Source organism: Mercenaria mercenaria, chromosome 15 (assembly GCF_021730395.1).
Source record: "Mercenaria mercenaria strain notata chromosome 15, MADL_Memer_1, whole genome shotgun sequence".
Lineage (NCBI taxonomy): Eukaryota > Metazoa > Mollusca > Bivalvia > Venerida > Veneridae > Mercenaria > Mercenaria mercenaria.
In genome coordinates, this window is record NC_069375.1 from 71,512,321 (window position 1) to 71,526,335 (window position 14,015).

A 14,015-nucleotide genomic window follows, 5' to 3' on the forward strand; every position below is an offset into this window, starting at 1 on the left:
GTAACACGAAAGTTAAATAATGCTCAGTCATGCGTGTGATTGTAGAACAATCCTACGGTTGAGTGATTCGGTTGTTTGTTCAATTATCAGTCCTCGTTGGTTAAACCAAAGGTTTTCATAAAGTAATATGAAAATCTTTTTTTTTTTTTTTTTTTTTTTTTTTTTTTTTTTTTAAATTGGTCGGCATTGGATTTTTAAAAAGAAGGTGGCTAATTAAAATTTAAAAAAGAACTGCGCCAGATACGCTATTTCATATACTACTGCCCGCACAACAGTACGCAACAGCACTAAATGTCCTAGATAGAACTTTATGCGTTAAAGATCTTGAATGTTAGTTTTGTGAGTTGGTCTGTAGCAAACAGTATTTTAAAAGAGTTTATTTTTCACTACAATCTGACTTAAGTACTTGATCTTCTAAACAAAGATCTAAGAACGACCGATTCACATACGTCTTCTGTATATTTTGGAATTCCAGTAATGCTATTTTTATTTTAATCAGACGACTTGTTCGAATGTCAAAGAGTAAGAAAAATGTGCAATTATTCCAGGGCTCGAACACGCGACCCCTCGCTAACAAAGCAAGTGGCCTACCGACTGAGCTAACAGGTTATGTGACACATGACGACATAAGAATTGTAAATATCAAAAGTCAAAGCTACAGGTAGATTTGCAAAATGTTGTAAGTTAAGCTCTGACTGGCTAGCGAAAGGGTTGTCAGAACGAGGCTATGAATAGGTCTTTCTTAGATACTATGCGTAGCGTAATAGGAGATGTACTTTAGTCAGATTATTTTTCACTACAAAATGGTTCTGGTAGAGCTGATGCCAGAAAATGGACTACTTCAAAAAAGTTAAAGTACCTATTATCTGCCTATATAATAAATATTTCATTGTTTTCAGATTGCTCTGTCTAAGTTAACAGCATTTTCATGCTAGCAGTATTTACTGTACTATTAACCTTTTGAAACAGTGAGGTCACTCGAAGTAGAATATATGTTGTTTACTAATATCAGACAGTCGGAAAACTTCGTTGTGAATACAGGCTCTCGGTCAGACAGTTAACACTATAAAGATGCCGTTCTTTTGGATGGACGAATATTCATTTCTTGGTGTGATTCAATGGTTTGAAATAAATACAAAACAATTTCTAAGATAAGAAAGAGAAATATTTAATAATATTCTTGTATAAATATCCATACACAAAACGTATATATGACTAAGAAGACATACAGGAAAAACAATTGATAGTAAATATATCTAGTATATAAGTATTTTATTGCTTTAATTCATTTAAACACGAGTAACTTACTTAGATTATGAAAACACTACTTGTCTAGTTTAATGTCTCCAGAGAAACTTTTACAAAAACTTATTTCATGAAAAGAAAATCAAGAAGACGTAATTGCTTTGAATATATATATGAGTGTGCAACTCCGCATTTTGTAGGGATATAAATATATTTCGCCATGACTTTTTAATAAATAACGGAAAACATGAAACAAGAGGGTAATATTGACCCTATGTCACCCGTCTGACATTGACCATTTCAACTTAAAATTTTGTATGATACTATGGGTCTTAAATGTCAACAAGGATGTTAAGTATAAACCAGTGGCCCTTAAAAGAGACCACTCAAGGCCGTCGCTGACGGTCTGGCCGGAAACGGCCATAGACGGACTACGTTTTTGACTGAGTATAATATCGGTCATAATCGACCGTACCAGTATTTTCACATGAAATTTCATCTTTGACTCTAATTAAAAGTGCCGAAATATTAGTTTGTAAATGCAATTATCCCGCGGGTGTGAAAACAACCAGCACAATCCGTATCAAACGTGGCAATCCTAACTGATTGGATTAATCGTAATTAAATGATTATCTAATGAATTTTTATCTTAACTTATTGCTTCAAGTTTTAAATAGTGACTACGACCTCCAGCAAATGTAATATTCAGCGGCTCTGAGCTACGTTGCTATATATAACATACAACTAGTACAGATATCCTTGCTTTAATTGTTTTTCTCTTTTTGTTGTTGTTGCTTTTTATTTCATTTTTTTTGTTTCTTTCTTTTATTTCACCTCTTTCCTTTCTTCGTTTTCTTCTTCTTTTTTATAAAAAAATACATTTAAAGACAAATGGTATTCAATGCATCATCATCATCATACATCAAAACTAGTTGTAATTATGGTATATATAGTAACGTAGCTGAGATAATGAAAACAAAATCTGTAGCGGGGATATCTGAATCAGACTTGATTGTTTCATTACGTTTGACATCACCGTCTGTATATACTCACAGAGGGGTCGAAATAATTGTTTTTCTATCTCTTGGCTGACACTCAGATACTGAAATACATCAACATTTATAGCAATTAATCTGCTAAATATTGGCAATCTTTCCAGATAGTCACCTTAAAAATGTAATGAAAATTGACCGAAAATTTTAACCGAAAATGCTTTCAAGATGCAAGGAAAACACACTTACTGGCATCCAAAATCTGAAAATATTCTCTAGGGAGACCCCACACCCCCTTAAAAGAAGGGTAGATCCCCTTCACCCTCGTGCTGTCCCCCTCCCCTGCCTTGGGTGCCTGTAGCTGGACCATTTTTTGGAAGCCAGCCACGGCCCCGTCACTTAGTGTCACAAACTGGAAGAGGATCTTACAAAAATGCTTTAGACCAAAGTTTTTATAGGATGAATTCATTTAAAGATTTTTTTTTCTATTTTTCAGCTTTAGCGATCTTAAAAGGAGCCAATGACACCATTTTAACAAACTTGGGAGAGCACCTTAATGGCGTGAAGCTCAATAAAGGGGTCTTATAAAATGTTATTGAAAAATAATTCTGTTTTTAGCTCCTGCGGATCCTTAAAGAGGATAAACGCCTGCATTTGAATAAATAAGATTGATGACCTTATTATAACGCATTTTTGTTGTTTCCCCAGCGGCCTCATCTTCAAACCACCAGGTCATCAATCAGTTTATGTAAAGACGATGTTAACTTGTATTTCTTTTATAGCTAAGCGTTTTCAATTAAACCAGATTGGAATAGGTCCTTACGATGATGCTTAAGGCTATGTTTGATGAAAATCAATCAAGCAGTTCATGAAAAGAAGGTTTTTAGAAATATTTCTCTATTCAGCTCTAGCAGGTACTAAAAGGACTCGAACTTCCCCATATCTAAAACATTAGAGACGACTTCGCAATAAAGCTACAAATCTAATTTAATGAAGATCAATCAAACTGTTCACGACAAGAAGCCATTTAAAAGTATTTCTCTTTTAATTCTAATGGTTCCTAAATGAAGCCGGACAGCTCCCATTTAAACTAAAATTGGTAAGTTTAAAGGAGATCAGTCAAGCGGCTAATGAGGAAAGGTCGTTTAAAAGTAGTTCTTTTTTTACCTGTTATGGTTCTAAATGGGATATTCAGTACTAGAGAGGACCTTATAATAATTCCACAGACCAAGCTTGATAAATATCTATCAAGTGGTTTCTGATAAGAAATCATTGAAAGGTTTTTATGTCTAGAGGCCACTGAAAGCGTCCTGATTTAGAATTGCATTTAAAAGCTACACAATAGTATTCATGATTTTTGTAGATTATTTTCCATGGAAATATCTTCATATACTTTAAACACGGCTTAAATGCTGAGAATTTTACAACACGTGTTTTGAATTGATTTAAAAACATTACTCCATCTTTACTATTGAATAAAAACTACTTACTTGAGACCTTATAACAGTTTTACATTTTGCAATTATATGCAATTTTTTGTATTTTCAAATACCTATAATAATCGCGATTTAATTTTAAGGTTTAGTTTAGTTTATTCAAAAGTCAAGGCCCTTATGGGCATCTGACATAAACATTACAAACAATGTAACATACAACATAGCATATGAAACAAGATGTCATTATTGTGAACTGTGTACAAGGAGGATGAGAAATTTTATTACGGTAGTGGACCCGGAATCACAATTGGTAAACTTTAAACCCTCTAAATAATCTAAAAACCCGAGAAAAATAAGCAAACACTCGATTGTAACCCAGTTTGATTTCGGATCCATCACCCCAACACTAGCAAATTATCTAAGACTAGACATCATATTTCACAAAAGAAAGAAACAACAGCCAAATTAAGTAAAGTTGAGGATGTGAAATGTTGTTAAGGTAGTGGGCCCGGAAACACAATTGGCAAACTATAAACTCACTAAATATTCTGCACCCAAAGAAGAACAAGCAAACACCCGGTTATTACTCAGAAGACATACATCAAGTATTGGCATTATCAATTTAACAGCATTTGGCTACCTAAGCAAAACGGTTCGGGACAACTTAGTCAAATAAAAAACATTTTAGGAAATCTAATTAACAACGTATCCATTTAATGGTTTTAAAAAAGCATATGTTCTTTCACAAAAGCAATATATAAATATATACGTATTAAGATTATTGGCTGTGTGAGCTAAGTATTGGTTTCATGTCAAGGTGTTAGAGACACAAAATGTATATTTGTCTCTATTATTTTGCTTTTATTTGATATCTAATCAAGATTCTCATATGTCATGGGTATGTTTGATGCACTACGAATACTGCCGGAGGTCTTCTGTCGTTCTAACATCTTTCTGTTGTTTTTTTCAAACTCCTCTTCACTGCGATCGACAGCTGACACATCTATTCTTCTCTTCATACGTGCTCTGTAAATATAGATCTCCAGTTGAGCTTAATCAGTAGGGATACGAGCTTGAAACCTATTGTTTTTTTCTAAACCTTGTAAGTTAATAAAACTCTACCAAAGACATCCATATTTATTGTACACTTATATGTACAAAAACTGACTCTTTGCAAATCTCTTTTTGACTATTCCTGCAGCATCTATAACAAACATTGAGAGAGGATTTAACAAGACCTGTTTGGAAAACTATACTCACGCATCTACTAAAACAATATATCCTTCGAGGTTAGACACAATTTATGCCTTTCGTAAATTGAAAAGGACAACAAATATAATTCTAATTTCAGTGTCATATTTATTATCGTTTAAGCAACTGTTTCTTGGAACTTGAATCATATTTAAGTAAAGCATTATGGTAGCTGATCTGTAATAGCAATATTTGATATTTTTTCGATTTCGTATTCTCGTGTTTCAGAATTCTTCGGTCGTAAATGTAGATCATACGAGCAATTGTTTAGTAACAACCGGAGAATGCCGAATTACTTACGAGAAAGTACTGAAACTGAACAGTAAACTTAAACCTTTTTGTTTTAACAACCACTGCTACTACTAAGACAGCAATAAATGCGGCACATGTAGACCCTCCCACTGCTGCACCAATTATAAAACCCATCGACTTATCGCTGTCATCTGTGGATATAAACAAATTTCGCATTATATTCTTCCAAAATAAAACGGTTTAACAGACATAATAACAGTACGACTGGAATAATTAAGCAATAATGCAGTATGTGAGACACCTTTTTCTTTAACATTTAATAGTGAGAAGGGGAGATTATAAAGAAATTTCATGCCTGCTTGTGTAAGACAGAGTTTCCCCATACCCGAGAGACAACGCAGAAATGAAATCCCGAGCGCTAGGGAGGTTACAATGAAACAGAGCCTACAACATTTTAAATTTTGTTGTGTTGAGCGAGCAAAAAAGTTTCAATTTTTTCTACTTTTAATTAATACTGTACAGATGTTTAGGAAGACACCTGTCCTCGTCAGGCAAATATGTTAATATATCAATTTTCTTGCGCACTGTTAATTTTATTGCAACATTTTCAAAAATATTAATAATCAGGGAATAAGAGTTTAAATTTCCTCAATTGCGATAAAACAGTCCAAGTCGTAAAGTACACTGGGAAATAAAACGTACCAAATCTTGAAGTATATGAGGATGAAACAATAACATATCGGGTCATAAAATGAATTACTGCTTGAATTACACAGGAGCTTGAAGCATATCAGTGACGAACTATACTAAAAGTATCAGGAGGGGTGGCACTGCTATAGAAAAAGAACATTGTCTTTGAAAAGTTATTCCACTTCAACTTAAGGCGTGTAAAGTTAAGTATATCATGATGCACATGTTTATAAATCATATAAAGAGTCCTGGAAAAGGGCTTGAAAAGTTCTAGAATTTCGTATTGCAGATCCGTATTGACTTTGCCTTCCTGTATCCAGTACCTGGTTGGGGTATTAATCACTTTCTGTGATAGCTCTAGTTTTCTAAGATGTTAAATTGTTCAACATTTGAAATAAGATATGGCGGTATATTGTGAGAGCACACTTATTATTTTACTACCCATTTTTATTATAGATAATCAAAAGATCATATTATGTAGTTACTTATCAAGTACATATCTTGTCCTGTTACAGTTAAACAAAAATAAGTACAGCTCATAAATTAGTATTTTTCTTTGTGTGTTTGCAGTGCTTTAGTCTAACTTAATGATAAACTCGATAGCATTAGACTTGTTCATGGATGTTTTTTAAAAAAGGTGCTCGCTGGAGGGGCATACACGTTTTTGATGCATTCTTCTATTTCTTATTCAATACCTGAAAAACTTTACTAGGACCTGCGAAAGCAGTCGCATTTTTTATTTAAAGTATTTTCTTAGCTCTTCCTCTTTAGATCCTTCCATTATGACTATTTAAAATGGTTGAATGAGGTTTCTAAACTGTTTTCTTATTTATATAATCTATAACATGTATTTCTATCAAATCTTAAAATAAAACAAACTAGCTAAAACTCTTTTAGAGCGTAATGATGTATGTAACATTATAAAACAATAATTTAAATATTATTCTCCAGGTGGCTGTAATGTGAAAAAATAAAGTTCGTCACGGATATGCTTCAACCTTCTGTGTAATTCAAGCATTAATGCATTTTATGACCCGATATCTTTTTTCTTATCCTCATATACTTCAAGATTTGATACGTTTTACCTCCCAATGTACTTTACGACTTGGACTGTTTTACCTCAGTTGAGGTAATTTAAACTCTTATTCCATGACTACTGATATTGTAATACAAAATTGCTCATACATTATGACGTCATAATATGACTTCGAAGTATGACTTCGGTTTGCGCAAGTGTAGCTTTGATCTCCTAACTGGATAGCTTTTTCATTCGTGTAAGGCAAAATATTTTTTCTGCATACGTTGCACAGAAGAAAACACAATATATCTAATATGTACATATTGCAATAAATTATGTGATGTCTTGCTTCTCTGTTTTTGTGCAAGGGTGAAAAATAATCGTCCAGACTTAGCATTACGTGCTACATTTAATGTAATATGCTGAAATTCATGAGCATTTTTTTATGTTGGAAAAAAATATTTCATTATAGTTTTCATGATAATAGCAGATTGTAACAATTAAATCTACTACGTTATGTATTTTATTTTACAAAATGTAATGTATTTTATTTTAACAACACCATGCAGAAACGAAAAGCACAGTTGATCATACCTTTGATAGCTTCATCCACTTCTTCCAAATCTGAAATATTATAAATAATTCTATACTAGAACACGGGGGCAAAGCTTATCAAAGATGGCCTTTTCCCAGCAAACAAAAGACGTCCTTTTAAATTGTAATTGCGTATTTTTGTGACGTCTTTGTCACGTTGTAGGTTGAAATGTGCGTTTAGAGTAACAACCAAACTAACTTACTGACATAGTACGTCCAACTATATATGATTTACGGTTTCCATGGCCACCGTTCATTTTTGGACAGAAAACCCATACAGAGGATAATCAATTATATCTTGGTCCGATTAATAATAGCCAACCAAACTAACTTACTAACAGAGTACGTCCAACTATATATGATTTACAGTTTCCATGCCACCGTTCATGTTTGGACAGAAAAAACATACAGAGGATAATCAATTATATCTTGGTCCGATTAATAATAGCGTTAAAATAATACAAATGGTATCCAGATGGAGCTCATATACCTTTTTTCAGTATTTATGTCAACTATACAATTTGTATATTCATAAATATTAATAAGAATGTTACAAAATGACAAAAAAAAATGTTTAAAAGTTTTTAATCAGTCTAAATGTATCAAACAGTTTTAAGCTGGACTTAAAGACTCTATGTGATTTTTAAAATCCATGTAGTACTTTTTTTTACTCCAAACTCATTTTGTTACCTTATTTGCATATAAAGAACCTGTGGCACAACGATTTTCTCAAAAAACCTGTGACTACAAAAACTGAATGAAATGGGAGTATTTGATAACTTCCTAACAGAATATTCTTACCTAGTTTCTAATAAGATCACGATTTTATATAATAAGATTACTAAAATGGTAACGTAACATATGTAAAGTATGTAACATACAGATTCTTCCTTCAGATAAGTGTAACACTATATACTCTTATGGTGCAAATAATCTCCAGTTTATTAATCACAGTTTATTTCATCATGTAATTCATGCTAGTTAGTAATAATACTGTAAACCTCGCTTATAAGGAACAGCTTGGGACCTCTAAAAATTGTTCCTTATAACCGAAGTTGCTTATATCCATATAGCGAACTAGTTCCTCGTAACCGATGTTTGTAAAACGATCACAATTTGTATAGCGAACATTATTTGACTGACGTTTGAAAAGGGCTATGTGTTCACACTCCGGGCCGACAATGAATCTTTATGTGACAATGTTGCGAGTCTATTACCAGTCCTTTCCTGGAGAGATGATAATGTAAACTGCCTGCATGTTTATGACTGAAATAGTGTTGAAACACGGCGTTAAACCTAAACTAAGCCGAAATGTACGTCGGTAAGAATGACCGTAATCCTCTTTTTTAGAGAGCGCTACATTATGACTATGAGATATGTTGCAGTTACTCCCCTTACCTTGCTCGACTGCATGTTATGTAAATAGGCATCAATACTAATACAAAAATGTTCAAATTTGAATTACAAAAATGTTAAATTAGACTACCCATTAAAATCTGGTGTTTATGACATATAGTGCATTACGACTAGACAACAGCGCCATACAGTTATACCTATAGTTCTGCAATTGTCCATTTTAGCACATGCTATATTTTTTACAATTGGAAATTTGATAAACTGGACTGTTTGCCATTGTTAATGACGCGCAATTAGCACATTTATTTAGAACAGTATGACCGTGACCGTTACTGATTTTCTTTCACTGTTGTCAACATGAAATACCTAATACATGTAGTTCTAGCTCTCGAACGTAATCTTGAGCAAAAGTCAAAAGTCTTGTATTTGGTAAATGTTAATGCTAATATATATTTTCTTTTTTATCATATCCGTGAACATCATAGAAATGAAATGAGTTGTGTTTATTCATATGCATTAAAGCGCGTGAAAATGCCGACGTTACTCTGACGTCATCATCGATTCTCCAATTTATTTCTGGTTTTCAATAATTTTTATTCTTTATGTCTGTTCGCTTTAACCGAGGGGTTTTCCATTGAATTTCGTACTTTGGGACTAGAAAAATGTTCATTATAACCGAGTGTTCCTTATAACCGAGTTCCCTATAACCGAGAATTTTTACATTGAATAAAGAAGGAATTAGATCGGGAAATTGAAAACTGTTCCTTATTACCGAGTGTTCCTTATTCCGAATTCCTTATAAGTGAGGTTTAGGTTTAGTTCTGCCGATTGTTTTCTCGTTTAGGGCAACCCCTTTATTTTATCTGGGAACCAAACGCCGCTCTTCGTGGTTCCATGTTTATCGCCGTTTGAATACACCTGCGGATGTCTTTAAATTGCTTTTTGTACTTTTAGCATGTATAAATGTTGAGTTCTGCTCAACCCGGGGCTAGAGGGCGTGGTAGCATGCATTTCCACTACCGTCCATGAACAGGCTCAATCAACCCGAGCCTGCAACATTTTTGTTTTTGTCGTGTCGAGCGACCTGTAAAGTTTCCACTTTTTTCTATTTACTGTATCTTGTTTCCATAGATGTTTGATTGAGCATTGTTTCATTTCATGAAAATTAGCTAAATACCTATTACGGAGTAAATTATTTTCTTTCAGAGAAGCAAAATATAAGAAAGTGCGCACTTAGGTTTTCGTCAATTTAAGTATATTATTTCATCGAAAAGTATTTTATGTTCGGTACCAAAGTCTAGGGCAGTTTATGATCAATTTGATGGGCAAGGCTTTTTTCAACATGTTGGCATTTAAGGGAATTCTTGGCTGTACAATGACAACAAAAGTCAAAAACAAATGTTCCAAATCTCCCTCTTATCAGATAATCAAAAGATTACTGCCTGTGTCTCGAAATTGTTTTCATTTCTCAAAGACGATTTTGTTTCAATATCGTGTGTGACCACCTCTACTATTGATGCAAGCACTGGTGCGGCCGCGCATGGACCTAATGTAACGTCGAATGACGTCACGAGGAATGTTAGTCCATTCTTGAGTATCAGCGTTTTGAAGATCATTCAGATTGTTTCTACCTCTCGACCTAACCAATCTCATCCCAGATATGCTCAATACGGTTCATATCTGGCGAGAGGGCAGGCAACATGTTGACGGCGTTTAGGTTAAGGAAATGTTGGGTGATACGCCCTGAATGAGGCCGGGCATTGTCGTGCATGAAAATGGAAGGCCCGCGTTGCTGTAAAAATGGCACTTTTTCAGGCCGCAGAATCTGGTCGATATATCCTTGATCATTCAGGTTGCCCTGAACCACAACAAGACTGGTTTTTCTGGTCCCCATGATTCCACTCCAAACCATTATGCTGCCACTACCTAATCTATCCCTTTCTAACAAGAAACTGTTTGAAAAAAACGTTTCCCTTTTCGTCTGAAAACACAAACCTTACCATCATGGTGACTCAGTATGAGCCTGTATTTATCGGAGAAGAGAACCCTAGCCCATTGTCCCCGTCCACAGCGTAAATGACATCTTGCAAACGAGCGGCGCGACGACGCACTGAAAGTATAGGTTAGACATTTGGCCTCTTTATTCGAATAGGCATGCGAGATTGCCTAAGACGGCGCAAAACAGTGTACTTGCCTTACCGTACTGTCTTGTTGTACTTGACGCTGTTTGATAAAGTTGTCTCAGGTGCGTCAACATTATGATGCGGTCCGTTCTAGCCGTTGTCACACGAGGTCTACCTGACCTATGGCGATCAGCGACACGACCAGTTTGCAGAAACCGTTGGCGCAGAGGAATAATGACGTTCGGTGGCACCCGAACGTCCTGCTGACGTAAGTGACTGTGTCACCCCAAGCAAGCATTGTTAATGCTTCAATTCACCGAGTTTCACTTAGTCGGGGCATTTATTACAGTTTTGAATTCTATCAAGGTTTTCCTTTCACCAAAGACAACACGTTTTTATACATTTGTACATTTCCCTTGGGCAGCACATGCAAATCGTGCAAAAGTACGCTATCGCTTGTAACCTTAAGTACACCCAGTTTTTATCGTACAATTTTAAGTTTGATATACTGGTACATGCTTCGAGCACAGTACGTTGAAAATTTGAGATCGATACGTTTTTAGAACTGGAGATATTCAAATTTAAAAAGTGCACACTTTCTTTTGCAACAGAATATACTATAACTACGAGACCTTTAGATCAGATTTAAACTGTTTCGTATATATTTTCTATATAATTGGCGCAGTAAAACAAGGGCAATGAAATGGTACGGTTACATGTGTAAAATATGTTACATACTTATTCCTCCTTCAATTAATACACTACATTTCCAAATAATATAACTCACACAAGTGTTACTGTATTGATAGCAATAAATGAATTAATAACTTTTAGTAAGATCTAGCTTCCCGAAAAGTTTGTTGCTGCAGTTTATGCAAAGTACTAAACCTACCTACGAGGAACAATGTTATCATCAGAGGTACAAAGTACTTAAGAAATCAATGAGAGATGTTAAGACCAGATCAAAACTGTTTACTCCATCTAATTTGATTTGAAACTTAGAAAATGTTAGTTTTTAACAAACTTTTGTCATTTTTAGTATTCTCTTATTATTCATAAGTATGCAAATTAAACAATTAACATAAAAATACTGCTTTATGAAGGCGCATGTATTTTCTCCAGTTTCTTTAATAAACGCGCTTGCTGATAAGGCTCTATGGGTAGGGAAGTGTGTAGTATTTCTTTCTTAAATAGTATATGATGTTATCATTAACCGAGAGTGGGTGGGGGGGGGTGAACTTGTATATGCAAACCGTCTGGGCGTACCAGATGCTTTAAGCACTAGTATTGGCAATGGGGGTAAAATGACTTCAAGGGGAGGGTGCGATCAGGACTGTTTATAACAATAAGGCTGTTATTATTATTATTGTCATTATTAATATTAAAAATAAACGGCTGCCGTGGAAACAGGAAAACCTTATGTAGTTCAAAAGAGATTTTCTAATGTGAACATATTTTGTTAAAGAGTTGGTCCTGCTAAACAATGTGGTACCTATGAAATGTCTACGAGATGGACATTTGTGCCAAATAATATTCAAATCCTGTTTTGCACGACAAAGTTATACACCGGACAGGAAAAATGTCCCATTAACACTTGATCTCAAAGTGTGACCTTGACTTTTAAGCTAGGGTTCTGGGTGTTGCGTATGACATGTCGTTCGTTTCATCTTGGGGAACATTTATCCCAAGTAATATTAAAATCCCTCGATGGATGTCAGAGGTTTGGACCGGACAGGTAAAAATATTGACCATTGACCTCCAATTATGAGGTGTCGGGGTTTTGCCCATGACACGTCATCTAATCATTGGGAACATTAGTGCCAAGTCATATTAAAATACCTTCATGGATGACAGAGTTATGGACCGGACACGAAACTGCGGACGGACGGAATGACGGAAAAGCGCATTCATATAATCCCCGAAACTGGTTGAAAACAGCTTTGCTTAATAACTGATGTAAGCATTTAGAATATTGTAAACATTTAGTTATAAACATCGACTTTGTAAGTATGATATGTTTTTAAGAAAAAAAGATTGCAGATTGTAAAAAGCTGATTTATTTAACTAGCTATTTTACATGCACATCATTGTTTTAGATATAATCTTATTGATGAATTTATATTAAGTTATACCAATCTTTAAAGTATTGTACTCACTTCTTATAATCATCTGTAAATGATATATAAACTTGTTCTGTCTTACAGTTTAATCTCTTTCAAATTACCTGAATATTGCATAAAGCAATACTAGGTTACAGTCATGAATTTTAGGTAGCATGTGCCGAGGAACGGACCCTTAGTTACTACGGTTACGAAAATTTTATAAATGTTTCCAACTTATCCTAATTTAATCATAATACTATTGTTCGAATATTTCTACAGTAATCACACCATTTCTGAAAATAAACAACAACCCCAGTTCTTTAATAACAATTATGAACATTTACAAGTCTAAGTCCATTTTCATGAGTTTTAGAACGATAGTTAATACATTGATTATTAAAAATAAAAACAATGTTATACCTATAATTCTATCATAAAGTATTCTGAAATTATTGAACTTTCTATTTAACATATATCAAATAACGTTTGTTTTGCCAACACTTTATGCTGTAAATGTGATTGCAGCTTAGAAGAACAAAAACTTGAAATTTGTCATAAAAGACGGCAGTAATAAAACGTCTTTTAAAAGACGTCTTTATTTTGTAGGTAAACGACATCAAAAACGCGTTTTTTCTGTTTTCTGGTAACAGACTTTGCGACCATAAAACAACGGAATAAAGACGTCCTTTGTTTTGGGGGATTATTTTATTTGTCGTAGTGACAAAGTTGTTGTACCAAAGATAATCCCGTTTAACATTTTACTTTAATTTTGTCGAAATAAACCTCTTGACCAGCTTTCACGTAGATCAGTTTGAAAATGTGGCATTCAAAGTTTTAACAAGGTTTTTCTTTGATTTGTTCAAGTGTCCTTGGTTTATTCACAAATGGCCCTATTTCAAATTTGACATCGCGGTCTTTAAAAACAAAGACATTGCACGCGTTTTATGAACATCAGT

General features: G+C 34.2%; 1 protein-coding gene across 1 annotated transcript in view; it reads right to left on the reverse strand.

Moving 5' to 3' along the window:
• Positions 1-1,167: 1,167 nt before the first annotated feature.
• LOC123558382 (sushi, von Willebrand factor type A, EGF and pentraxin domain-containing protein 1-like) overlaps positions 1,168-14,015 on the reverse strand; it is a 109,537-nt gene continuing 96,689 nt past the window's right edge. The window contains exons 38-40 of the mRNA XM_045350266.2: positions 7,479-7,508; positions 5,259-5,367; positions 1,168-4,699 (exon numbers count right to left, since the gene is read on the reverse strand). Coding sequence (XP_045206201.2) covers positions 4,546-4,699; positions 5,259-5,367; positions 7,479-7,508 — 293 coding nt within the window. The 3' untranslated portion in view covers positions 1,168-4,545. The remainder of the gene's footprint in view (positions 4,700-5,258; positions 5,368-7,478; positions 7,509-14,015) is intronic.